The sequence below is a fragment of the Oryzias melastigma genome, linkage group LG10, assembly GCF_002922805.2.
Source record: "Oryzias melastigma strain HK-1 linkage group LG10, ASM292280v2, whole genome shotgun sequence".
Lineage (NCBI taxonomy): Eukaryota > Metazoa > Chordata > Actinopteri > Beloniformes > Adrianichthyidae > Oryzias > Oryzias melastigma.
In genome coordinates, this window is record NC_050521.1 from 13,244,501 (window position 1) to 13,269,456 (window position 24,956).

Below are 24,956 nucleotides of genomic sequence, written 5' to 3' on the forward strand. Positions count from 1 at the left end.
TTATTTAATTAACAATGTAATAAACTTTTTAAAATTGATTAGTTTATTTTACTTGTCATCACTTTTTTTTGCTTCCAAAGAGTCTGAATGAGCAGCTGCAGACCACTGGGAGAGCATGGAAGTGAGTCAGTATGGAAACACTGATACGGTGGGGGTGTAACCGGGCGTGACTTTTCCCCACCCCCAAGAGAGGCAAACTTTACAAAGAGGGAGGGAAATAAAAGTCAAATGGGAGAAGAGTAAATGGCTAGAGAGGAAAGAAGCTCTGAGCTCAGTAGAGGGTTTTTAGAAACATCATTAGAAAAATAAATCACCCAAAGGAAAAGTTGTAATAACTAAGTAGTTAGATTAAAAAAACACAACTATAATTAATGCTAAAGAGAAACAAAAGTAACCTAAAGTTAGACTTTTGAAAGTTAAAGAGCAACTCTCAAGTTTATGTGAAGAAATTTCCTCCCAAAGAAGACTGAACAAAAGTGAGTAAGTGCTTTAACTCTGTTTTTACCCCAAATATATTGATGCGTAAAAGTTGCGCGGATCAATAGAGTGGAGCGGCTGGATAAACCGGGTAAAGACACGTGGCATGAAGCTAAACAGACGACTTCTCTTTATCTTCTAGAGGCCTCCCTTTGTTAACCCGCGCAAACCGGACGAATTCATAAATTTTTGTTCTTTCACAGAACATAAATGCATCAAATGTGAAATGTGAGCGAAGAAGGCCCATGTATGGGGGGCTTGATGCTTGTGCCATGCTCTTAGAGCTATTTCCTCATTTAGTCTTCCCTTCCTGTGGTAGGCTAGTAAACGTGTGCGTAAATAGTAAAACTCATGCGAGAAGTATTCGGAAAAACCCACCTACAAGAAGGTTTACGTCGCTCATCCTAATCAAATTATAAAAAAGACGCGTTCCTGTGTTGGTCAGAAACAAAAGACGCGTTTGTCCATCCAGATGCCTTTACTTACCGCGCGCAAAACGGAAATGTATCCAACTCGTGAGCTTTTATCTGTGATCACAATGTTATTCAGATATAGGCCATCTGATTCAACCCAAAACCTTTTAAAATGACCCGTCTTGGTTGTTAAATTATTTTTGGAATTCTTTTTGTGTCCGAAACGACATTTTTCATCATTTGATGAGAACATCCGTGTACCATCCTCAGCAAAAATGAATTAAAACAATCGGAAAAACTAAAAATAATAGTTATTGTCTTTAGGATGGAAGTGTTATTAGTAGGCTATGTTTGGACCTAAAACAGCATCAACAGAAAAAAACATATTTGTTTTAACATTGAGTCTTCATGTACTATTATCCCACAATTACTTGTTAAAGTCCTTGTAGTTACTAAATCATGTTTACTTAACTTATTAATACTAAAATTATTAATACTAAAATACAAAAATGTTTTACGTTTGTACTTAGTTTTGCTAAAAATGACAATTTCGACATTATCGGAGGTAAGTGAACGCAGCATCAGAGGAGTAACTGGAGCCGCTTGATGTCCTGAGCGTGCAGAAACAGCTGTCTTTCTGCCGGCCGGTCGGTCGGGCAGTCTCCGAGCGTTGCGTGGGCTCCATGGGGAACATTGGGTTTATTTTCTTAAAAATATGTGAGGATAAAGAGTTTGTGATGCGGCTCTCTTAAGTCCCACAAAGGTCGACAAACACGACCGGACAAGGTCAGCACGTCTTCAGCAGGGGATAAAGGAGCTGCTGTGAATTGTAAACACAAATTCAGATAAGCTGTATGTTGTATATATAAATAAGTACATTATTATTATTATTATTATTAAAAACTGTATTGGAAACTCCATAGTGGCAACATTGCATCATTCAGCTGCTTATCAGGTATTTCAGGAAACAGCTTCCTTATATGGTGTTGTCCCTGTTTAGGGTCCTGGTCCCTCCTCCAATCACACAGACAGACACACACTTCACAGTGTTATGGCAGGAGCTTGCAACCGCCTGCCAAAGCTAAAAGCACTTCATGTTTGACTTGTTGGCAAGTCTTTGTTGCTTTGACCTTCTGGCATCATCACACCGCCAACGGTCCTGCTGTTTACGAATGACAAAGTCCAGTTTCTACAAGAGCTGGCCTGCACCAAGCAGGTGGCAAATCCAGGAGGAGGTGGAGGCTGCAGGCTGGGCTGTTTTGTGGATCTCGCTAAGGGCCACGTGCTTGTTTAACCTGAGCCTGGACAAACACTTGATCCCAAACCTAAAGACCCCAAAGCTGGTTTTCTTTTTTTTCTTTCAGATAAGATCTGATATTTTTTTAAATTACCACATAAATGATCAGTGGCCAGATATACTTTTCTCATATATTTGTTAAATTAATTAATGACGTGCTCATTAATAAGCATTAGTTTTAAATGATTTAAAAGTGGGTCACTGAATCATTTAGTCACTCAGACTATCTGGACTTAAATATTTAATCTGTCAACAGTCAACAATGTTTTTGTTTTGTACCCTTCAGAGTTCTGTGGACAGTTTCTTCAATAGACTGTTACTCTCACAACTTAATAGTACAAAAAATACAGTTAAAGATATATATATAGATTAACTTGGGAGTTGCTTGCAATGCTTTTTTTTAAGTAATTTGGATATTTGTTTTAATTGTTTTTGCGGATGTGACGTCCATTTTTATCAGAGGTAGAGACACAAAATCAATAGATCACATGATTAGTAACAGAGAAGTATCAACATCGATTTCCAGACTTTTGAAGACACATATTAGCTTTGGCCAAATTCCTAAAAGACTCACTCCTATGAAAAGAGTGCTTTAACAAGCTCTGGTTCATGGAGAACATATTGCAAGAAATTCAGCCTAAAATTACATTTCTAAATATTTCTTTTCTCAAATCATTGGGAATTAGGAGAAGATGCAAAACTGGCATCCACTGCATCCCAGTGCACCCACTTGTAGATGACTAAATCCATGTTTGTCTGGGATCTGGCTCAAAACAGTAAGACTGGATTGCTCCAATATTGCATCACTTATATCAGGTTGGGGGTGTGAGGGGCTGTAAGCTAATGGGAGAGTGTGAACAGATGACTCCACAGCGACAGCCCCGCCCAGAATCCAGGCAAATTTCTAACAAACTACTGCTACTCTGCAGAAACTGCTCTAGAAAACGACACAGGGTTTGACACAATCATAATTAAACAACCACTAAAAAACGATCAAACGATGACTGGATTGGGACTGAAAGGAGAGTCCTAACTCCTACCTCTTCAACTGCAAAAGCATAAAATGTGTCTATCATTAGTAATTCACACTTGATTACATATTTATTATTTAAAAAGTACATTTAGTTTAATCAAAAAAGGCTCTTTGCTAAGCTAGCTGGTTGTTCACAGAGTGCTGCATCCAAAATATGAAAAAGAAGGTTGAGTGGAGAGAAAAGTATCGATGACTGCAGCCTGGAGAGGTTTGTCATGAGACATTCATCCAACAATTTGGAGGAGCTCTCAAAGGAGTGGGTTGAGGCTGGAGTCAGTGCAACAAGAACAACCACTCTACCGGACACTGGCTCCAATAGTTGAATTTCTTGTGTCAAGCCACTCCTGTACCAGAGGCAACTTACCAAGTTTTAGGAGAAAAGGAACTGGAGTGTTGCTCCGTAGTCTAAAGTCCTGTTGTCAGTTGAAAGTAAGTTTTGGATTTCATCTGGATATCAAGGTTCCAGAGTCAAAGATTTTTTGTTTTGTTTTGTAGAAGGACTTTGTACCTGAACACAACTCCAAATGGTGGTTCAACAACTATGATATTACTGTGCTTGATTAGCCAGCAAACTCACCTGGATTGAACCCAAAGCAAATCCATGGGTTGTTGTCAAGAGGAAGATAGGAGACCAAAAGCAACCAGATTGTTCTTTACACCTACCCTGTGCCACAGGATAAATTCACACAAACTGAGATCCAAGTAATAATTGAGCGCACAGAAATGAAAATAGTGTTCAGTGGCTTCACATTTAAGCAATAGGGGTTTCTTCTTTTTCTACTAACTACTAGAACACGTCTGCCACCAGTAGTTATAAGAGCCTTTGTGAGAAATGCTGAAGCAGTGCAAATCTAGCTCTTTCACCGCTCTATTCCGATATATCAAAGGCTTGGTGTCATATAATTATGGCAGGGAACCAATTTCAAGGATTCAATTCTTCTCCATTATCAATGTTCAAACAGTTGGCACTTCTTTGAATTAAAAGGCACATCATCCATACATCACTACCAAATCTGAGTCCCTGATTGGTCAAAGTTCAACCTGTTTTAACTTTCAATAGCTGCACCTTATGTATGTAGAGCCCGAAAACGGTCTAAAAAATTTGTGTCGCTATTCGTGAATGAAAGAGGTTTAAACGGCAAATCCCCAAAACGCACATTTAGACATGTCAATAAAAGTAGTCGCTAAGTTGTGAAAGCAGGTGTGAAGTTGGCTTAAAGAACCAGTCAAATTTATAGTTTTTTTTTTTTAGTATCCAGTCCAATATATTGTGGTGCAGTTGATAAGTAAGATAGTCAAGAGAAATATAATTCATCACTAATTTCTGCCATTGGGATTTTGAAGGAATATCCTCAGATATCCAATTCAAAAGTAGACACTTTCTAGCACAGAAAGTCAGCAATATATAAAGTTTTTTTTATTATTGAATGAACATCAATTTGGAAGATTTTTTTGCAATCTCCATTTTTAAAAATGTATCATACTTTTGTATAACAAAGTAAATAAAATCATCAATATTAAGTGTTTGCTCAAGTTTTATTAGTTGTCGATGAAGTTTAAAATACAAAAATGTGTTAGATTTCCTTGATTAGACTTTACTCAAGATATTTAAAACTACTTTCATTTTAATGTAGCAATAATATTAATAATGTTAATAATGAATAAATCGACTTTACTCATATCATTTTACACTGAATAATTGTAGTAACTATTTTAATGTATTGAACTTCTGTTCTACTTCATAGAGGGCCATAGATTGTCCCTGGTTGGTTCTCAGATACCAGACCCGTGCCTATATTCCAGTCCTTCCTGCCAAACTTGCTGCTGATTTGCTGACTCAAGTTATTTCACATCCTGACTGACCAACATACCTGATTTAGGTAGTCAGCACCAAACAGATGCAGGGTTGTGGCTCTTGAGGATTAGTGTTAGTCATCACTAGGCTAACTGAACCCTTGACAGATTTGATCCTATTTAGAAATCTGTTTATGTTAGTATTCGTAAATCCATGTCAAGAATGTAAAATTTTAATTAACAGACAGTATTGAATATCTTAAATTCTCCAGATGTATTCATGGAGATTCTCTTGTCGCAGGACCTCCAGGATGCTGAGAAAAATGTGTAATTGAAAATTTTGACAGTGCTCACATCTTGTGGACTTTCAAACAAATCAAAATAGTTTATAGTGAAATTTATGAAGAACACCCCAGAAGTAAAATAGAAGTGTTTTGTCTCCATCACATCTAGTCTTGTAAATTTGCCAGGTTCTTATAGAAATGTCGGTATCCATCAAATGGAATAGGTTGACTTATAAAACAGGTCAAGACCCAGCAGGTAAACGAAGAATTATTTTTACAAGGAAGTGATTTTGCGTTGCCTTCTCTAGCTGTGAACTTTTACTTCAATGTGTGCACTGATCAAACACATGCAGACAGGCCTTGTGTTTCTCAAACACAGTGAGATTTAAGGTGAAGCTGAATCACAACCCAAGTCAATTAGGAGACAATAGTTGCTGACATGACCTATAATTTTAGTTTCAAAGTGATCTATTGCTTTGAAACTCTTTAGGTTTAGTTGACCTTTTGCAAATTGCAGCATATGCGGCATGAAAACAGGAAGCAGATAAAAACTACCCAGCTTTACATCTGTGACATCACAGATTTCTACAAATGAATATGCTCTACAGGATATTTATCGTATAAGTAAAAGTTTAGGGACCAGAGTGGCCCCAACATATGGGGCCTTTTTATAAACATTAAAATACATTGTTTAGTTTTATTATTTTGTTGTTTGATATATTGTAGTAGATGGATATTTAAATATATTTTTGCTTAAAATGTTGAAAAAATGAAAGTTAGAGAGAATAGCTTAAAAAACATATATTTTGCACCTGTACCTGTAAAAATGAAAGCAGAAAAGAAAAAAGCGGCAGATGTTTGCTCACTCCCCAAAAGTGTTCCCTTTTACTGTCTCGACCCACTGGTTTTTGTACTTACATTACTGAAAAAAGGAGCTTTTTTTTTCTCGCTCTGCCAATTCCCTGTTGAAGGTTGGGGAGTTTGTGTGTCCACATTGGGTTTTCATCGTGGGGTGTCAATTACAAAGAAATCCTCCTTTTCAAACTCTCCTTTCAGCGCAGAGGCAGCTCACTGGGCTGCGAGTAATCGCATTACACACATGCCTGACAGGCACACGCACAGACAAATCTGTCCTGTTCGACCCTCTGCCCCTCCTGTAAGACCCGCATGCTGGCAAAATGCCCTCATTAAGCAGCACTTCCGGTGCGAGGCTTGATTGTTGCCACTTCTACTGCTCTTTTTTTGGTTTGAATAGAGGAACTGACTATTTTGGGGTTGTTTTGTTTGTTTTAGATGTGCGACAGTGATTTGTTACTCTTTACAGCCTGTGGTTAAAGTGACCGATGTTCTCTAGGTGGTCACGACTGACCTGATTTCATTCAGCAGGTCATCCTTTTTTGATTGAACATACATGAGTGTTTACACAAAGGTGGAATCTGTATTGTGACTGTGACAGTAAAATGAAAGCTATGCTGTGGTTTTGGGTGAAACATTGCTCACTCTAGGCTCTACCTTGCTTTGTGTGTAAATCACTAAAGTGAAACAGCTTAACGTGCACACCTTTCTTTGGCATAATCAGTGTGTGACAGTGGCTTTTTTCTGGTTAACCAAACTGAAACTGAGGTGCATTTTTGAAGTTCAAAAGTGATTACTCTCTCATTTCTCCCCTCTGTCCGTCCTTCAGAGCAGCAGACATGGCGCCCTCTCTTGTCACGGCATACCGGAGGCGTTGGTGGATGGCAGTGACAGCGGTGATTGAAAACCTGCTGTGTTCGGCCGTGCTCTTAGGTTGGGGCTCCCTTCTGATCATGCTGAAGAGGGAAGGTTTCTACTCCCACCTGTGCTCAGGTACAATGGAATGATTGAACGTTCATCTACTTCATGTATGTCTTCCACAGGTGGCAGAATCTTCTACTTCAAGGAAGTTGTAGAATGTACAATGATGGAAGTTTTGCTAAAACGAGTAACAAAAGAAGCTGAATTGATAATCTGTTTCATCTATACAGACTTATTTTTGAAAATCCAAGACTCCCAACTCTTCGCATCATATCTAGTAAAGATGAAATCAGTTAAAGGTTTTTATAGCAAGTGTTTTTTTTATTTCTTTCCCCTCTCATCCATCTCCTTCACACACTTTCTCAGAAAACGACTCAGTGATCGTGTCGATCGGCAACTCCTCCGACGGTCATGCAGATCACTGGCTTACCTGTGTGGACCAGGAAGAGATGCTGAATCTTGGCTTCACCATTGGCTCCTTTCTGCTCAGCGCCACAACGCTGCCACTCGGCATCCTGATGGACAAGTTCGGTCCACGGCCCATACGACTGGTGGGCAGGTAATGCTTTCAAAGAGACACTTTTTGAACTCACAAGGGCTGTACGGTGCTTACAAACTACGAGATGATAGATGTTCTAGATAAATGCTGTATTTTGTTTACATTCAAAATGTATGCAAGACGTAAAAGCCAGCGTAGTAATGATCCAAAATCAGAATAAGTGTTTACATGCTCCACTATCAGATTAACAGTAATCTGAATTTCATCTTTACATGAAGTGTTTTTATTCTGATCAGGCTTTTATTCAGATTACTTGTATCCAATGCAGTAACTGTAAGACAAGAATTAACCAAAACTCTACTTAAGACACCTTCAGCTTAGTGGGTTTGATATTTATAAAAATATATAAATATTTCACATATATATGTATTCTAAAAATAATAAACGTGCAATCATTTAAGCAGATTTAGTACTAATCTAATCAAAACATTTAACCCTTCTTGTGTCTGTTGAGGTGAATTCAGTGCACTAATGTAAACGGACGACATTCCAATAGTGGGAAGTAGAGCACCATTTTAATGTAATAGGTGTGGTGCAATTAACATAACTGTGAGTGTGAATGAAAATGTGCTACTCTGATAAACATCTCACACATGCTTATGTTGTGCTTTCACTTCACGCTGCGTACACTAGAGTGACTCAGACAGACAAAAATTAGTGGAAGAAACTCCTGAGTCATTTCACGTGAAGGAAATACTCATCCCATTTGTTGCTAAACATGGATATTTTTATTTAGATAGTAGCGTCTGCTCCTCAAACATGTTACTTCTTTGTTATGGAGCATTCTGCACCAAGTTTCACTTTGAATAATACTCTCGGATCAGATTCTTTGGTCTTACTCACTAGGAACATTTTCACACAGGTCATCATCTTTGGTATGATGGAAAATCTGGTTTTTGGTTCACTTGTAAGTAGGGCTGCAGGATAAATGTGATTGTTGGTGATAAATAGCAAAACAAAAAACAAATATTACATCATTTTCATTTCACTGCAAGATTTTTATTTAGATAAAAGTCAAAATAAATGATGTGGCAAGTTATGTCAATAGGAGACAGGTAAGACCATGTATTTTGGGGAAACACCCAAAACCAATTATGTACCTTTCTGGTAGCACTGCCCAAAACAAGCATGGGCAATATGTAGGAAGTATGCTTCTGGACTATTTTAAAAATCACTGGGGTTTCTCTGTTTATGCATGTATGTAAACATTTAAGGGAGCTTTCATTTGCGATACACGTTTTGTATAAGCTGATATAGCAATGTTGATACGTTTTCAATTTAGTGTGCAAGCCTTCTTGTGAGTGAATTCTGATACAGTTCACTTACAGTGTGAATGGGAACTGTATTAAAAGGAATTAAATCTTAAAAAAGAGCTGAAAGTAGTCTGAAAAGGGAAAAATCGTTAAAAAGTTAGGAAAGGTTTCGGTTGTGAGTTTGGCAGTTTGAGGGCGAGCAAGACTATTTGGTTTTTGACTTACTTTTTGGTCACAACTAGTTTCCACAAGTATCCCAACCCTTTTGCCTCAAATACATGCTAAATACATGCTATGAAATGTGATGTATCACAGATCTTCTTGAAATCTGAGATAGCAAACTTACTCTTTCCTACCAACAGATTCTTGACGATTATGTACTTCAGTCTCAAAATCAGTGTAACACAAACACCAGGTGTCAACTGTGAATTGGCTTTTAGGTACCTGGATTCTTCTGTTCTAAAGAAGTTGTAGTTATACTTTTAAAAATGATTAAGAACAAATTCTTCTGCTGAATTTGTGGAAAAAAATCAAATTTTCCACTTTTCTCTTGACGACTTGATGTTTTTGTGAGCTTAATTAGCTTTCTGTTTCATTTTAGCTCATGTTTTGGTCTTTCATGCATCATTATGGCCGTTTCTGTCTACAACCCTCATGGTGAGTACAAAGCAGTCAACACATCAAGCCCTAAGATTATTAATGTGATGGACACAGATGGAAACATAACGCCGATCTGCATAAAAATAGTTCTGTTTGACATTTAGAATCTGGTTAATGTTGACATTGTCTCTGCTCTGACCTACTTTATTGAAAAATAACCTTTATTTTGAAAGTATTTTGAGATTCAGTAATGAAAGAGCAAAAGGAGATCACTTTTTGTTTTTTCAGATAAAAGTAAGGGCACAAATACAGTGCTATGTTTGCAATCTCAAACATTTCTTCAATCAAACCAAACCAAAGCCATAAATAAAACTAAATTCTAACTATTTTGTTCTCCTATTGCATCATTTGAGTGTGAAGAGTGACCGTTGATACTTCTCTTTTCTCTCTGCAGCTTTGTCAGCGCTCATTTTTTTGGCGCTCTCCCTAAACGGCTTTGGAGGCATCTGCCTGACCTTCACCTCCATCACGGTGAGACACACAGCAGAAAAAAGATCACGTTTTTTCCCATTTAATGTTTTTACAAGAGCATTTCCACTTATTAACATTAGAACAAATAGAGCGTAAGTGCAATGAATTGAGATAACATGATGGAATAGTGTTAAAAGTATGTAAAATTGTATACATAAATGAGATCATGTTTGTTTTTGACTTTGAAATAAACCCTGCAGGTTGAAGGACCATTTAGCTTAAGGGGGAGGTGTTATTAAAGGTACTGTGGTGCAAATAAAGGGTGCTTACGTCAAAAACATTCACATCATGTGAAAACTCACTTCTCTCTGTCTCTCGTTTTATGTGGTTACATAACTCGTGCTATAAGCCAGTTTAAATTTAGTGTTTATTCCTGGAACAGATAGGTATGAATGTTTAGTTGACGGCCTGAAGCCGCTGTTGACCTCAGCTCTGGAGAACGCTGTTGTGACTGGGAGCTGTGTTTGTTTAATCTCCTGTCAGCCATGTGAGTTTAGCTGTGATGTGTCAGCTGGTACCAACATCAGCAGCAGGGCTTCTATTATCACCTCTTGTTTACAATGCAGAAATGTACTGTGTGTTTCTGTCAGAGCTGCACATGACGACCCAAAGGTGGAAACTATGTCACTCATGCTTCCACCAATGACAGCCTGCGGTCCAACACACACCCTCATCAAAGCTCAGCCCACTTACCTCTGCTCAAAATATTCAAGGACACATTAGAATGTTTCCTTCTTATGACCATCAAGTTCTATTTAGTCACCTTGACAGTCAAGGAAGAACATAAAGTTTGGAAAGTGTTTAGTTGGATTTTTTTCCATTTTCTTCCCTTTGTTGGCGATATACTTTAAAAAAAAATAAGTTTTACTTCAGAAGTAAAAGTAGAACTTGATATTCTACATGAAACAAGAAGCTGTTATAGTTTTAAAGAAGGTCCAAAATTATTTTTTTTTCTAGAAAACTGGAAAAATAAATGAAAAGACTGAATTCACTTTGGTGTTTTGTCATCCGCAGTTATCTGTTTGCAAAGCACCAGGTGTGGGGGTTATTTTAAAGATGAGGTTTGATAGAAAGTGACAGAATTTGAAGAAATAGAAACAAGAGCTCACTTTTTTCCATCGTCGCCACACTTTACCTCTCTGATCGGCTGAAGAAGATACTCAGCCCTCCAGGATGTTAAACATTTCACATCTGTTTTTTTTCTCTTTCTATAAAATTATTTAGAGTAATTAGGTGCAAGGAAGCCGCTCAGCTCCCAAACTCTGGAACTCTCTCCTCAATGACCTCCGTAATGTCAACTCTCTCCCCTTGTTCAAAGCCTGTCTCAAAACTCACCTATTATTATTATTCAATGCTATTTTATTGTAAAGTGTCCTTGGGTGCTTTGAAAGGTGCTTCAAATAAAATGGATTATTATTAAATAATTAGTAAAATTAATAATCTTTATTTGAGGCTTCAGTTGAGGACCAGTTTGCTTACATCTAAGGGAAAGAGAAAACTTTAAAACTACATGTTAGAAGTAGAGGGGACTTTCTATTGAAAGATTAAACATTATTTTATTATAGCATGAAGGATAAATGCAAAAAAACAATGTTTGTGTAAAAAAATTAGTAATTTGTAAAACTTTTAATTTTTTTTCTTGGCCTTCTGACTTCTAGATTGAAGCCTGTTGGAAATAAAAGCAACAGAAGTCAGATGAAGCCATATAACTCTCCGGGGACCTCTGGCAATGAAAAAGAAATTAACATTCTTCCATTCTCCTTGTATTTTTTTATGGTAACTGTTCCAGGCTAGAATGTTATAGTCTATTTCAGCTTTGTTCTGGCTGGGAGCTCCAGGCTCCCTCTGTTCCGTGTCAGCATTCGAGGAATGAGGACAGGTACCCTCCTGCTTTCTCCTCGGGACTTGTCCTGCAGGATTAGCAGAAATGGCAGGGGCATGTCAGCTCACACGCTGATGATAAATGTGTTCTCAGTTGTTCCGAAGCTTCAGCTTTTAAAGTCGTGGGTGAAATTTGCTCAGCAAACAGGAGTCACGACAGGGAACTGAGCCCCACTCATATAATGATGCCAGAGGTCAAATATGAGGAAACTTCAAAAGCTCCTCAGCGCTTGACCACTGTCGGAGTCATGAAAGATCACTGCAGCTGGAGACGAGCACTGCGAGAGATGACTGTTTGACCAATCTGTGAGAGGCGGGAGAGGGTGGCAGAGCGGAGGTGGAAAGGAGAAGCCGGTGTTAATCAGCTGTGGCTTGAAATGTCCTGCTGGGTTTGCTAAACTGCAGCTGCAGCTTATAGGGAGATGGATCAAAAATGTACTCCCACTCCCCTTTTTTTATTTTTTATCATCCCAGTCCTTTCTGACACCAAATCTTTTCATTTCTGCCCAAATAATTAGATCTGAAATGAGGATCCAATTTACAATTTCCCCCTTTTCACTCACTAATTCAAGTCTTAATTAATCTCTGTGCCAAAATCTGTCAACACCCAAGTGAGTGAACATAGACTGAACTCATTAATCTGGACAAATCAGACCAAAGCTCTGTTTGTGTGTGACTCTTTTGACACCAGCTGACCTTCATGTGCTGCCATGCAGTCACATGTTCAAATACAAGACACGTGCTGCAAGGCCCTGAAAACTGGCACATGCGTGTCATCACACCATCATCCCAGACGAGATGGTTGATGCCAGCTTTTTGAAATCACGCATCTTGTGGTTGACATCTCACACTGCGAGAACTTCTTTGCTTTAACGTCAATGAGAGATCCAGAAAGTCCTGTGTGCTCAGCACATCGGTTCCTCAGATTTCCACCTTATGTCCATATGGGTGATGTGAACTAAGAATTCTTAGAAGTACTGAATGAAGTGTTCTCTCTGAGGTTTTCTCACTTTGTGCAGACAGTCAGGCTCTGCTGACCTCCCAAAATCCTATGGGAAAACTTTTCTTTTCCTGCCAACCCTTTTGGTGCCAGCTCTGAAAGGGAACGCATGGTTCCCACTGCGACATGGAAATAATTTATAACCTGCCAGCCGAAAACTGTCAGAGTACTGTCAGCAGAAGGCAGACGTCAGCCTCTAAACACACAAACAAGCATCAACTCTAGTAGAAAAAAGTTTTGTTCTCGAATTCTTGCAACTTGCTGGACTCAGAAGCGGAAGGAAATTCTTGGAATTTTAATGTGGCAAGAACATTTGACAATGGACGTTTATGGATAGAGCAGGACTAGAAAACAGAATTAATGTAGGAAATAAATACATAAAATATTCAAAATTCCCTTTTTTTTGTTTGGTTTTTACTTTTGCAAATGCCACATTCAGATATTTATTTAAAAAAGCTTAAAGGGTACTATTAGCTAGCGTTTGTGGTGTCTGCAATGGATTAATATTCTAGAAATGGTGTTTGTTAGTATTAAATCTAAAAAATCAACCCCCTCAGGTCACATTAATAGTAAAAGGCTTCTTAATCAACTGCATCAGAAACACATGACATGTTTGTGTGGTAAAAAAAGATCATGTAACCACCAGTGACTGTTGTTGTATTTTTAGGTAACAAAAAAACAGAACAAAGTACACTCTCACCTGCTAAGCTGCAAAAAAGCTGACATGGAGCGCAGACGATTAAAACACAGGCATTGTAATGTTAGGAAAACAACATTCTGCCCTTTTACCAACTTCTTCAAAGGTTTATAAGGTTTATTAACTACGGACATTGGAAGAAAACAGTTTTAACAATACAATTGTGCTTTAATGATAATGCAAGCATTTTTTTAAAAATTGTGTATTATCAAAGCTATTAGATACCAGTTACACTAAAAGCTGCCATAATCAGTGTTTATATGTTAACAATGGATTAGCAGCAGCTCCATTTTTCTTTCTAGGAGAACTGGGTTTCTTTGCAGCTTTGTTTTCCATCGTGGTGAAAAGCAGGTGGCTTTAGATAACAGGTTAGCCACATAACTTGATTTGTCTGTGTTGTGTTTGCAGATGGTTGTTAGTGACACTTTATGCACTCAAATGTCAATGTCCGCACCTCACAAAGTAGCGTATGGGAATTCAGCGCCGAACTTGGTCGCGTCTCAAAAATTGAGGTCAGCGTGAGGAGAAGGGGGTCACTGAAAGGGGTCAGTGACCCCGCTGGCTGAACTTAGGCACAGCTAGGAGATTAGTTGAGGCGAGCTGAAATGAGGAAACTCTGAGAGAAAATAGTAAGCACAACTGCAATCCTTCCCATGTGATGTTATACTCGTGATTATAGCTCTAATCAAAGAGCACTTAGTTCACTGCCACCACAGTAGGTCATTGTTATGTTTTTCTAATCTACTTAAGGTTGTAAATAGGTCGACCCAATGTATGATGTGTTGGTGCCTGCCACAGTGTGCTTATTGCTGTGTGTCATACACATTCTTATGGCGGGGTTAAAGAACGCAGCTTGGTTCATCTGGACTCTATGTACACTTTTAATCCCAACAATTCCCAATTGTTGGAGTTGAAAGAATAGACTATACATGGTGAACAAGAAAAGGTTAGTGAGTGATTTTGTTTAAGACATAAACAGCACGATGTGGTTTAGATCTTCACATTTTTTTTCAGCTCTGCAGGGACAGAGGTGTCACAGAGTGCAAACTCTAAGCCGCAGTCTGCCCTCTGCTGGTCAATTTTTGCATTACATGGTGGACTTGTGAGAAGGGTGGTTTATAGTTTTGTCTTGTTTTTGTGTTTCTCTTAGCTTCCTAACATGTTTGGTGCGATGAGCTCCACCATCATGTCTCTGATGATCGGCTCCTACGCCTCCTCTGCTGTTACCTTCCCTGGCGTAAAGGTAAATCGGTTCAGTTGAATGAGTGCAGCTCAGGCAGAAACCCCGCTGGTCTACTGCTGTGCGGAGTATGTGTGTTCCCTGTGTGCCTGCGTGAGCTTTTCCCATGTGCCCTGGGTTCCCGCTGCTGCTTATGCCTGGTTGATTAGTCGTTTCAAAATGGCTTTAAATATGAAAAGGATATTTCAGCACCCCTGATCCCTTTTATGTTTGCACCTCCAGCTGATCTATGATGCGGGTGCGTCCTTCCAGCTGATCATGTGGCTGTGGGCTGCCCTTGCAGGCCTTGTTTTCATAAACTGTTTTCTCAACTGGCCCAAAGAAGGTTTCCCAACACCAGATGAAGTGGATTACAGGTAAAACATGTTGTTTTTCACCATAACAAATGTTTAATAAATACGTAATTCCAATCTTCTTCTTTTACTTACAACAGTAAGATTCTCACAATGAAAGCTCTACCTTCATCTGAGCAAAAGAAGATGACAGAAAACCATAAAAATGGAGATATCCATCACTCTGCAGAGAAGCTTCCGAATGGACCAAGTCCTAGGCCCAGTGAGTCAAACAACCTTTTTCGCTTTTAGTCTCTTTTCATCGTCAAATTTTCGTTATAATTTTTACATTTGATCCAAGTATTCCGTTTAGTGAAAAATATCTAACCTTCCTGTCCAGAACATTTCTAGCCGCCCAATGAAATGAATGAAATCTCCCCCCTGCTCCCAGATGCCGTTCCTTTCCGCCGCTCTGTGTTCTCCCCCATCTTTCTGTGGAGTCTGATTACGATGGGAATGACCCAGCTGAGGATCATCTTCTATATGGGAGCAATGAACAAGATGCTGGAGTTCCTGGTGATTCATGGGAAAGACCACCGTAAGTGCCCAAAATTGTTCAATCTTGCAAAAACAACTTATATAAACTCATTTTGTTCAAATCATCTTGTGGGTTTCAGCATCTGAGAAGCTGGTGTCAAAGGCAGAAGGGACAGGTGAGAATTGTGGCTTTAAACTCACATTACTTGGTTCTTGTATTTCTTATATTTACTGTTTTTTTGCTTTTTCAGTGAATTTCTACGCATCGATCTTTGGTACCATGCAGCTGCTATGTCTGGTCACATGCCCTCTGATTGGCTACATCATGGACTGGAAGATGAAGGAGTGTGCTGATCCCAAAGCCGTCTCCTCAGGCGAAGAGAAAAGGTAAGTGTAACAAAACCCAATGTATTATTAAGAGTTTGATTAAAGTTTGGCTCTAGACTAAAAAAATATATTTTTTTATCTCTTGACTGGACTAGTGGACTGAAAAGAGACCGCAAGATCCAGAAGTTAACCAATGCCATGAGGGCCTTCATCCTCACCAACATACTACTAATCATTTTTGGATCCTGTTGTCTTATAGAAAACTTGCCTCTTCAGGTAGTGCACTCTTAAAAGGAAAAACACAAGTAAATAAGAATAAAAAAAGGATGCCGTTAATCAAGGAAATTATTTCTTTTTAGTTTTTGACCTTCATCCTCCACACCATGGTACGAGGCTTCATCCACTCGTGTTGCGGGGGCCTCTATGCTGCTGTGTGAGTGCTGCACTAATTCATCACAAGTTTGAAGCACCTTAAGCATGAACAGTTTCCCCACAATATTAAAGGAGTGTCACTTTTTCATGTGAACAAGGTGCAAATAATATGTTTATGTTTTATGCTTTAAATATACAACATCAAAGTTGCAGAATCAAGACTTTACACTATTTCTGTTTCATTTAGAGTTGCCATTGTGCCATATAAACAGCAGAGATTTGTAATGTGATAAAGGCTACCAGATGTGCCCACAGAAGCATGTGCAGAGACTACGGTGCTGCCAAAAAATAAATAAATAAATAGAAAAGGGTATGCTTTCTGGTAAAATTGAAAAAACTTCCTCTGTTGTTGCACAATTTGTTCACTTCTGGGTTTAATAATGAAACCCCACAGCATCATGTGTGAAAAAGTCACTGAAAGAAGATGTGTCTGCTGGAACCCTGTCAGCATAAAGCTAGTAGTTTCTGGCAGTAATTACTCTAAGTGTGGGATCCACAACAAAGAAAGATATGACCAATTATGTTTTAAAGTAATTTATTACAATCCTGATTATTGAGCAACTCAGTTTAATTCCAAAGGGTCTTTGTAAGTGTTAACAGCTCGTGTATATTTTCCCCACAGCTATCCATCCAACCACTTTGGCACGCTAACAGGCCTCCAGTCCCTGATTAGTGCTGTGGTAGCTCTGCTGCAGCAGCCGCTTTTCATTGTCATGGTCGGGCATCTGCATGGAGACGGCTACTGGGTGAGGGAACTATGAAGAACTATGAACATTGAAATCCATTGCAAATCCAAATTAACATAAAAAAATAAGTTATTTTGTAGAGAATAAGGAGAAAAAAAAAACTGTGATAAAAGAATAACAACCACAAAGCAAACCAGTATGTACATCACTAGTACAAATAAGAAAACAAAACACTGTAAACCATTAGCTTTCCTTCAAGTCTAAAAACAAATTAAATTTGACTCTATGTTTATAAAGCAGTTATTTATAACCAAGTTAGGGTTTAAAATATAGATATATGGATGGACAAGCACCAGTAAACAATAGAAAAGCCAAAAAACAAGAAGTCCCTCCCTGCTTGCTCAGTGTGAACGCTGAATGTGAGTCCATGAAACCACATATGGCGCATTCTTGAACATCCAACTCATGCCCAGTGTGAATGTAGAGTCACAGAAACCGCCAGCAGAAAGTCTCGGTGACCATCTGCTCCTTTTGGTTTAAAGAGAGCAGAAAAAGGGTAGAAAAAACACTAAAACACTCAATTATCAGTCATGAGACAAAAAGAGTCATTAGAAGCCTGTCAAAGCTGTAGAAGCGTGGCTAAAGTCATGGTTAAGGGTCATCAAAGTTGACTATAACAATAAGCCTCATCAAAAGGGAACATTTTTCATCTAGCCGTAAAGACGCACAGTTAAATTGAAGCAGAGTTAGTTCTGCAAGAAAAGGGCCTGTCAAACCACATAAATCCCAGGAACAACCAGCAACTCTGCTCAGCGTGAAAATATGTTACAATGGGGTCTTAGAGGATATATTTAGGGATAGTTTTTCCTTGCATGAAGAAAAAAAGTAAAATGTTGGCAGTTTTATTTGAAAAGAATCCTAAAAATCAAAAATAGTAAAAACAGCCAAATTCTCATTTGTAGAAAGAAACTTGTACTTTTTTTATTAAAATCCAACAGTAACAAGTTTGGCTTCCTAGAACAAGATGAAAATAACTAAGATGTGTATATTTGTGTTACAATACACTCACACCCTATTTGAAAACCCTTCAGAGTTTAGATTTGTGAACTAAATTCAAATGTCTTAGCTTTTACTGTTTAATCAAGTACCAATTCACAAACGTAACTTTTCCGCCTGCACTATCCACTTTTTCCAGATCAATGTCGGGCTGTTGATCTCCTCCTTCGCCGGCTTCATGTTGCCAGGTTACCTGTTCTACCACCGCAGAAACCTACTGAAAGAAATGGCTCTCAGAGAGAAGCAGCCGGCCTGTCAGGAGCTGCAGGCCCTCAAGCACGCCGAAGCCAACGGCCACAAACCTCACAGCAATGGAATCGCTGCTGCCGAAGCCTAGACCTCCACAGAGCAAAAAACTGGGGGAACTTTTTAACTATCTTTTCTTTTATTTAGAAAATTCTTATTCACTTTTTTTATTATTATTATTGCTGGTATCAATATTGCTCGTCACTGAGGTATTGTGTTAATATGGAGCCCCCAAAGGGACATAGAAGTAAAATAATATATATATATGGTTCTGGTTTCCCATGTGTACGAGAAACATCATTAACTGAGTCCAAAGCTCTACCAAACTTGAGGAATCCAATTAAAATGTTAATAGTGTTTTATTTTACCTTGCTGCTTTGCTTGTCCACGTCCACAGTTATGTTATCTCTTTGCATCACCTAAAACTAGATCTAAAGTCATGTGATCAGGGGATTCACCGGCTTAGATCGGCTGGTGCGCTACGCATATGTTTCCTTCTAGTGTATTCTCGTGCGCACGTGAAACCAGTACTCATTTTTTTCTGATTTATGTCCCTTTAGGGGGTCTGTATGTTACAATATAGAGTGGACTTTTTTTTAGCTTATGATTTAGGAGTGCGTGTGTCATCAACATTTGTTGCTGTTTATTTATTTTTGCTTTAGGTCCAAGAGCCAAATTAGCGTCAGTCAAAGCCATGAATTTAGAGTGCAAACACATGCAAAGACAGACTGAGAATATCAATACTTGAAATACTATCTGGTAGTTTTCAGACAATCATCACAACCCTTGCTAGCACCAAAGAGCAACCAAAAGATATGAGAAAAGTTACAGTTTTTTGTTTGAAAGTGTGCTTAATTGTTCAATCTGTACAGTTATTTGTGCTGTTTTTCCCTCACTTCCATTGCAAATGCATGATCGAGCGCATGCTGTGATCATTTTAGACAGCAGGATATGACTTTTGAGTCCAAACAGTTTCAACACATTTACAGACACCTGCTTGTCAAGATGCCACGTCTACCTCCTTTCTCATTGTAGTCAAGCTGATATCTGTCCATCATTTTTTCACACTATTATAAATTTAAGCAAATGATAGGACAAGATGATACATTTAACTACGTCCAAGTTTGTGGGGAGTAAAGTAACGTCCTCAAAAATCTTCACATGTGACGAATTATTGAGACCTGACGCTGGGGCGTGTCCTCAGGTGGGAGGTGGGGTACACAGCAGAGCTCGAACCTAAATTTGCTGTAAATCTGTTTTTCACAGAACACATTTTTAAAGGATGAGTGAAGTGGATCACTATTACTTTGAACACTTTAGCCTGCCCTGTGTGCAGAAATGAACTAGTTTGTGTGTAAAAGTTGTATTCAAGTGTCTCCTTGCACTTTATGTGCAATAGCAATGAAAAGGGAATGTTATTTTCTTAGATGGTTGATAGAAAAACACTATTGATTTTCAATCAGCTTCACATTTTTCCCTTAATTTAGAAGCAAAATTATTTTTTCCAGAATAGACTATTTTTTTGTAAATATCACAGGTTTGTTGGATATTTTTGTAACGCGTTGCTGTTGCTTCACTGACTACGGAAGTGTAAAATATTTTAAAGTATGATACCTGAATGTCTCACATTTCACATGAAATCAGACCATCTAGCTGCAGCCTGCCATTTTTTCTGTTAGTCAGCTGCAGTAAAACAGACCTGTCAAGGCAAACAAAAAAAATCAATTTTGTATATGTTGGAAAACTCAAGAGATCTGGTGTGTTGTATATATTTGAGCTTTTTTTTAGGTCATTTTTAGTGCTGTGTGGTTTTATTCTTTCTTCTCATTACTTTTGAAATGAATTCTGCCTTTTGATTTTTCCCGGCAACTTTCTTGTCTGTCCTAAAATAGAATTTAAGATTGACCAAATGTATTTCTTTGAATGTTAAAGCCATCTTCTGGTACTGTAAACATGGTTAATTGCTCAGAAGTTGACCTCAGGATAGGATAGTGTGCTGACATCACAAGTTTGATTTGTTCTGGTTCTGCTTGATTCTAATTTTTTTCCTAGTTTCCTAGAATAAAAAAACTTGGGATATTAAAAATGTTACAATGGTAGAAGTACTTTCCCTTTCTTATTTTAGTGTAATGTTATGTGAAGTCTCTGCCTTCTGCCAGGACTACACACTATTTATCATTGCTTTCCTTTAACAGAGTTATTGAAGTGTTATGAAGCTTCTCTTGTATTTCCTGCTGCAATTGATGTTGGGTGAGTAAATACATTTGTCAGAATGCATTTTTTGTGCATACATGCAATTAATAATAAAAATAACACTCCTTTGAGACTTTAACAAAAAATGCAAACAAAAATAATAAAAGTTTATTTAATTTTGGCCATATGGTGAAAGGTGTTACAATAAAGTCAAAGAAAATATGTACAATAACCTCTCAGTCAACCATAACAAACAGTCCATCCTCTTTTTTGTTTCATCTCTTCTGTAACATCTCCATCACTCACTTGCACTGTGTTGCTGCTTATTCACTTTCACAAACACACACACACCCACACACACAAGATCATACAGCTACTTCTCTCTTTTAACATACTTTAATTAATACATTCACCTGCAAAACACACTTCCTCATACAAAAACATCCCACAATCAACCAGACATGCACACAGTGAGCTCTTGTCTATCTGAGGCTGTTGCTGTTTGGTTGTGATCCAGCGAGACCGGGATGATCAGGACTGTGGCGGTTCTGCAATGAGAAAGAGAACCAATAATTGAGAGTGTGAAGGAAAAAAAGAAAAAAAGCGGATGTGCATTAAGGCTGCATAAATAAACAAAGATAGAAAAATCTTTATGGCTATTTGACATTAACTCCATTTAACAGGTAAATTCTACATATTTTTCCCTTTTGAAGCTACCTACATACCAGGCATTTGAGGGATGTTCAAGAATGCACATTCTTGAACACGCATTTACCCCATTGAGTTGGTGAAATAAGGAGGTCGCTAGACTCTGTTGGAGGATCTGACTGTGGTGAAATCCCAGCAAAAGCAGCTCCTCTGTCTGCTCGAGGACATAAAGATGCTGCGGATCCAAAACTCCAAAAAGGATAAACAAAATGTTGAAACGATTGGCACATCCGTGAATTGAAAGGGGTGCCATCCATACATCACTACCAAATCAGAGTCCCTGATTGGTCAAAGTTTGATTTGTTTATTTTGCAACACGCATTTTGTATGTAGAGCCAGAAAACAGTCGTAGAAACTTACGTAGCTATGTGTGCATGTGTGCATAAATAGACTTTTAATTGGAAGTGGCTCCCTGAACGTGGGTTGCTGATAGCGGTGTGAACACAACTTTACAGGTATTAGACTTGTCCAAAAAACTATTTGGTCAATCACAAATCCAGGCTGTGCTATAAAGTGCAATCAAATGTTTGAGAAAAAAGTATTGAATTGTTTGTTGTGGTGGAATTCTGCCCCAACAATGTGGAGAAATGTTTAGATGCCTTCACTTGGTGGGGCAAATGCATGTCACTGTTCTGTTCTTCGATTGAGTTTGAATTCCTTTACATTCTCCTAAACAACTAGTTCAGCTTAGCTCTGATTGTACCGGAAGATCCCAAACGTCTCCTGCTAGGCCGACCTTTGGTTTATAAAGTTGTTTTATTTACTCTTTTTGGGTTAATGTATTTATATTTACATAGATGAGCACTTCTAAGATGCAAGACTTCATTACATAACAGGCATCATTGCTGCTTTAAAATAAAATACAATAAAAAAACACTATTTAAGAGACATTGCCTTTCTTGTGTGGCTTTTGCCTAAGTTATGTTTTCCTATATTTCATAGCAGAAAATCGTTTCCTTTCCAGGAAATATGGCTGTAGATTTATGCTTTAACTATGCATGGCAGTGAGTTGATCCAGTAAGAGAATTTCTGATGCTTCTATAAATGAGGTTTGTGGTTCATTACGCCAAGAAAGACTAAAATTAGGTTACTTACTTTCTTCTTTTTCTTGTCTTTCTTCTTTTTCTTACGGTCAGGATCGTCATCCCTCTTTTTCTTCTTCTTCTTGGGATCAGTGTCTGATGGAGTTTCTGTGCCATAAAAAAAATAAAATAAATAAAAAACAAAAACTTTGGGGCAGCTCTCTAAATATGCATGGAAGCATAGTTGTACCTTGGGGTAGTGGATCTTGTGGTCTATGATGCTTGTGCTTGTGTTTGCTTTTCTTCTTTGGAGGCTGTATGTGCATCAGTCTGTACTGTTCTGGGAGCTTTAAAAAAAAGAAGTGCAGTCATTTCACCAACATATTAAAGGAAATTTGTTTACATGCTATAATACTTAAACAGTATATGGGCCAAAAAGAGTGGTAAAAAATGAAGCTCATCGTCATACCGGTCCTGTGTGAAGTCTGAAGCCTGTGAGCATAGCACCAGTCAGCGGGCTAAAGGAATTTCCACACACTGGAGGTTTATCTATCAGAGAGCGAAGTGAGCTGCCATCCTGAGTGCCTGGAGAGTCGATCATACCTGCAGCACATTTCAAAGAAGACAGGTCAAAGAAGAGCTGTGGACACACATCACCAAAGCAAAAACTTGATCCTTTTCCTCTGCATGTAACTTTGTACCAAAGTGTCTAATAAAGTTTAAACTTCTTTTAAATTTCACCGCTTTGTTAGGCCTTCTCCTCATCCTAAATTCTTCAGCAAGTACCATTCATTAGCGTCACTACCAACACCATCATCTACAGATTCTATCTTGCTTTTTACGGCATGTGAGCTGTGACTTGGTGTTTTGGGGAATCTAACCACCAAAAACTGTTTATCTTCTGTCATAAAATGCAAATATTGTTGCACTTTGGGTTTTTAAATAACTCAAATTAAATTAATGTAATTATCATTGTTTAAAGGAGATTATGAGTACTTTATTTAAAAAAAGGAATTTCTAAAATTCACCTCTCACCTCATCGCTCACCTGTTGGTGTCTTATCTATTCAAGGGTATTTTAGAAACCTTGCATTATTGGAAAAGCAACAGATGTTGACCCAGCATGAAAAAAGTTGATATAATCTTTGCTGCAGACCTTTCCTCTATCTTACTCATCCATTAATACATGTCCCTTTAACCATCTGTAATAACTCGTTCATCCGTGATGGCTCAATCATAGAAAAGTTTTCTAAAAGTCACCTGTACTTAGTTTCTGGAGAGTGCCAATAGTTCATTAGAAATTCACCTCTGAGTTTTGGGCAGGCCTGCCCCCACTTCCTATCATCCGTCTGTTTAAAGACTAGCTTGCAGCCCCTCACACCCTCAACCAAACATTAGCGACGCAACAAAAATGGCGAGCAATATTGGAGCTACAGTTTTGAGCCAGCTCAGATGAGGAAAATGAAGACCTGCATGGATCTAGTTATCTACAAGTGTATTGGAATTGAACACGGTGCCGTATAATTTCCTCATTCTGTTTCGTTCCAACCATTTTTGATTATACCTGGAATAATACTGCTCAAAATATTGTACTATACTGTGATCATAACTGTGTATTTTGGTACAAACCTGGTAATTCTGGCAGAAAGTTGCTGAGCTTCTCTTTCACTTTCTTCCCACAGAATTTGTTGTAGGCATGCTCCAGGTTGTAGTGCGTGATGAGGTTAGTGTTTCCCGTTAGTTCATTTCCAGCTTAAGATAAAAACAAAACAGTTCATGTTAATGTAAAAAGAAAAAAAAAATAAAAAAGCAATTTTAAGTTATTCAGGTACATACAGTACAGCAAAAAAACAGGCACAGACGCCACTCCACGGGCACAACCATGATTACAATACTCACGAAACATATCATTTATATAACATGACATAAACTGTGTTGCTATATATTCTGCAATACATTTAAGAAAGTCTAAATTCATTTAGTTCAAATAAAAAAAAACACACTACAAACGAAAGAAAAAGGAAACAAGAAAGTTAGCAAGTGCTATTGGCTTCCACCAAAATGTGGCGTGTACGCAAACAGTTGTGAAATGTGAATCCCCCGCATTTCTTTAAAACTCTTACTTGATGTATACAAACGTTTCATGTATTATTATTGTTTTATTTATTTATTTTTTCAAATTACACCAATCCAGCAGTAAAACACATTCAACCGTACCAGGAAGCTCCCGCAGCAAGTAAAAAGGTTCATTCATGGCTCCCGTCTTTCGCAGTGTAGGCCCATCATCCCCGAGCTGTGGTGTCATCTGCCCCGCCATGGGCACTTGATTTTGCGGCATGGGTGGCGGAGGTTTCCCCGGTCCGAAACCCAAAGACGACGACCCGGGCGGTCCCTGAGCTTCATTTTGCCCGAACAGAGTTGAAAACATTTCCGTCATACTTATCAACAGAGATACATTTAAGTTCAAACGAAAAGCCGGTTTTGTTTAGCTTGTGGCCTGTCGATCGAGGAAGGATCACAGTGTATCCATCCGAGAGCCAACTACACTACCCCTCGCTTCTTTGTGCAGCTTTATTTTCCTGGACCAAATACCGTAACGCAGGGTACAAACGCGCATCATACCGTAATATCTTTATATGTAAG

At 38.4% G+C, this 24,956-nt stretch overlaps 2 protein-coding genes across 3 annotated transcripts; one reads left to right on the forward strand and one right to left on the reverse strand.

The window, feature by feature from the left end:
• Positions 1 to 216: 216 nt before the first annotated feature.
• Positions 217 to 20,443, forward strand: slc43a1a (solute carrier family 43 member 1a). Of its 2 annotated transcripts, none has more exons than XM_024283985.2 (15): positions 217 to 480; positions 6,983 to 7,146; positions 7,441 to 7,633; positions 9,488 to 9,543; positions 9,941 to 10,017; positions 14,746 to 14,838; positions 15,058 to 15,191; positions 15,269 to 15,390; positions 15,559 to 15,705; positions 15,785 to 15,820; positions 15,896 to 16,031; positions 16,127 to 16,247; positions 16,331 to 16,404; positions 17,026 to 17,149; positions 18,285 to 20,443. In XM_024283985.2, exons 2-15 carry the CDS (start codon positions 6,993 to 6,995, stop codon positions 18,480 to 18,482), a joined length of 1,665 nt encoding a protein of 554 aa, XP_024139753.1. In that variant the 5' UTR covers positions 217 to 480; positions 6,983 to 6,992; the 3' UTR covers positions 18,483 to 20,443. The 2 variants fall into 2 exon arrangements, with proteins under 2 accessions (XP_024139753.1, XP_024139754.1); XM_024283986.2 differs by having other exon boundaries at positions 217 to 476.
• Positions 20,444 to 20,737: 294 nt separating this feature from the next.
• On the reverse strand, positions 20,738 to 24,951 carry med19a (mediator complex subunit 19a). Its single transcript, XM_024283988.2, has 6 exons — positions 24,531 to 24,951; positions 23,943 to 24,065; positions 22,784 to 22,917; positions 22,565 to 22,661; positions 22,388 to 22,482; positions 20,738 to 21,132 (listed from the first exon to the last, which is right to left on the reverse strand). Exons 1-6 carry the CDS (start codon positions 24,748 to 24,750, stop codon positions 21,067 to 21,069), a joined length of 735 nt encoding a protein of 244 aa, XP_024139756.1. The 5' UTR covers positions 24,751 to 24,951; the 3' UTR covers positions 20,738 to 21,066.
• Positions 24,952 to 24,956: the final 5 nt, after the last annotated feature.

Bases quoted from the DNA above. Each gene is read 5' to 3' on its own strand.
- med19a (XM_024283988.2), bottom strand. From the start codon at position 24,750: ATGACGGAAATGTTTTCAACTCTGTTCGGGCAAAATGAAGCTCAGGGA. The intron at 22,483-22,564 runs GTACAACTATGC...TTTATGGCACAG, and splicing joins ACAAGATCCACTACCCCAAG to AAACTCCATCAGACACTGAT. The intron at 21,133-22,387 runs GTAAGTAACCTA...TTCTCATTGCAG, and splicing joins AAGACAAGAAAAAGAAGAAA to AACCGCCACAGTCCTGATCA.
- slc43a1a (XM_024283985.2), top strand. From the start codon at position 6,993: ATGGCGCCCTCTCTTGTCACGGCATACCGGAGGCGTTGGTGGATGGCA. The intron at 9,544-9,940 runs GTGAGTACAAAG...TTCTCTCTGCAG, and splicing joins TTCTGTCTACAACCCTCATG to CTTTGTCAGCGCTCATTTTT. The intron at 17,150-18,284 runs GTGAGGGAACTA...CACTTTTTCCAG, and splicing joins TGCATGGAGACGGCTACTGG to ATCAATGTCGGGCTGTTGAT.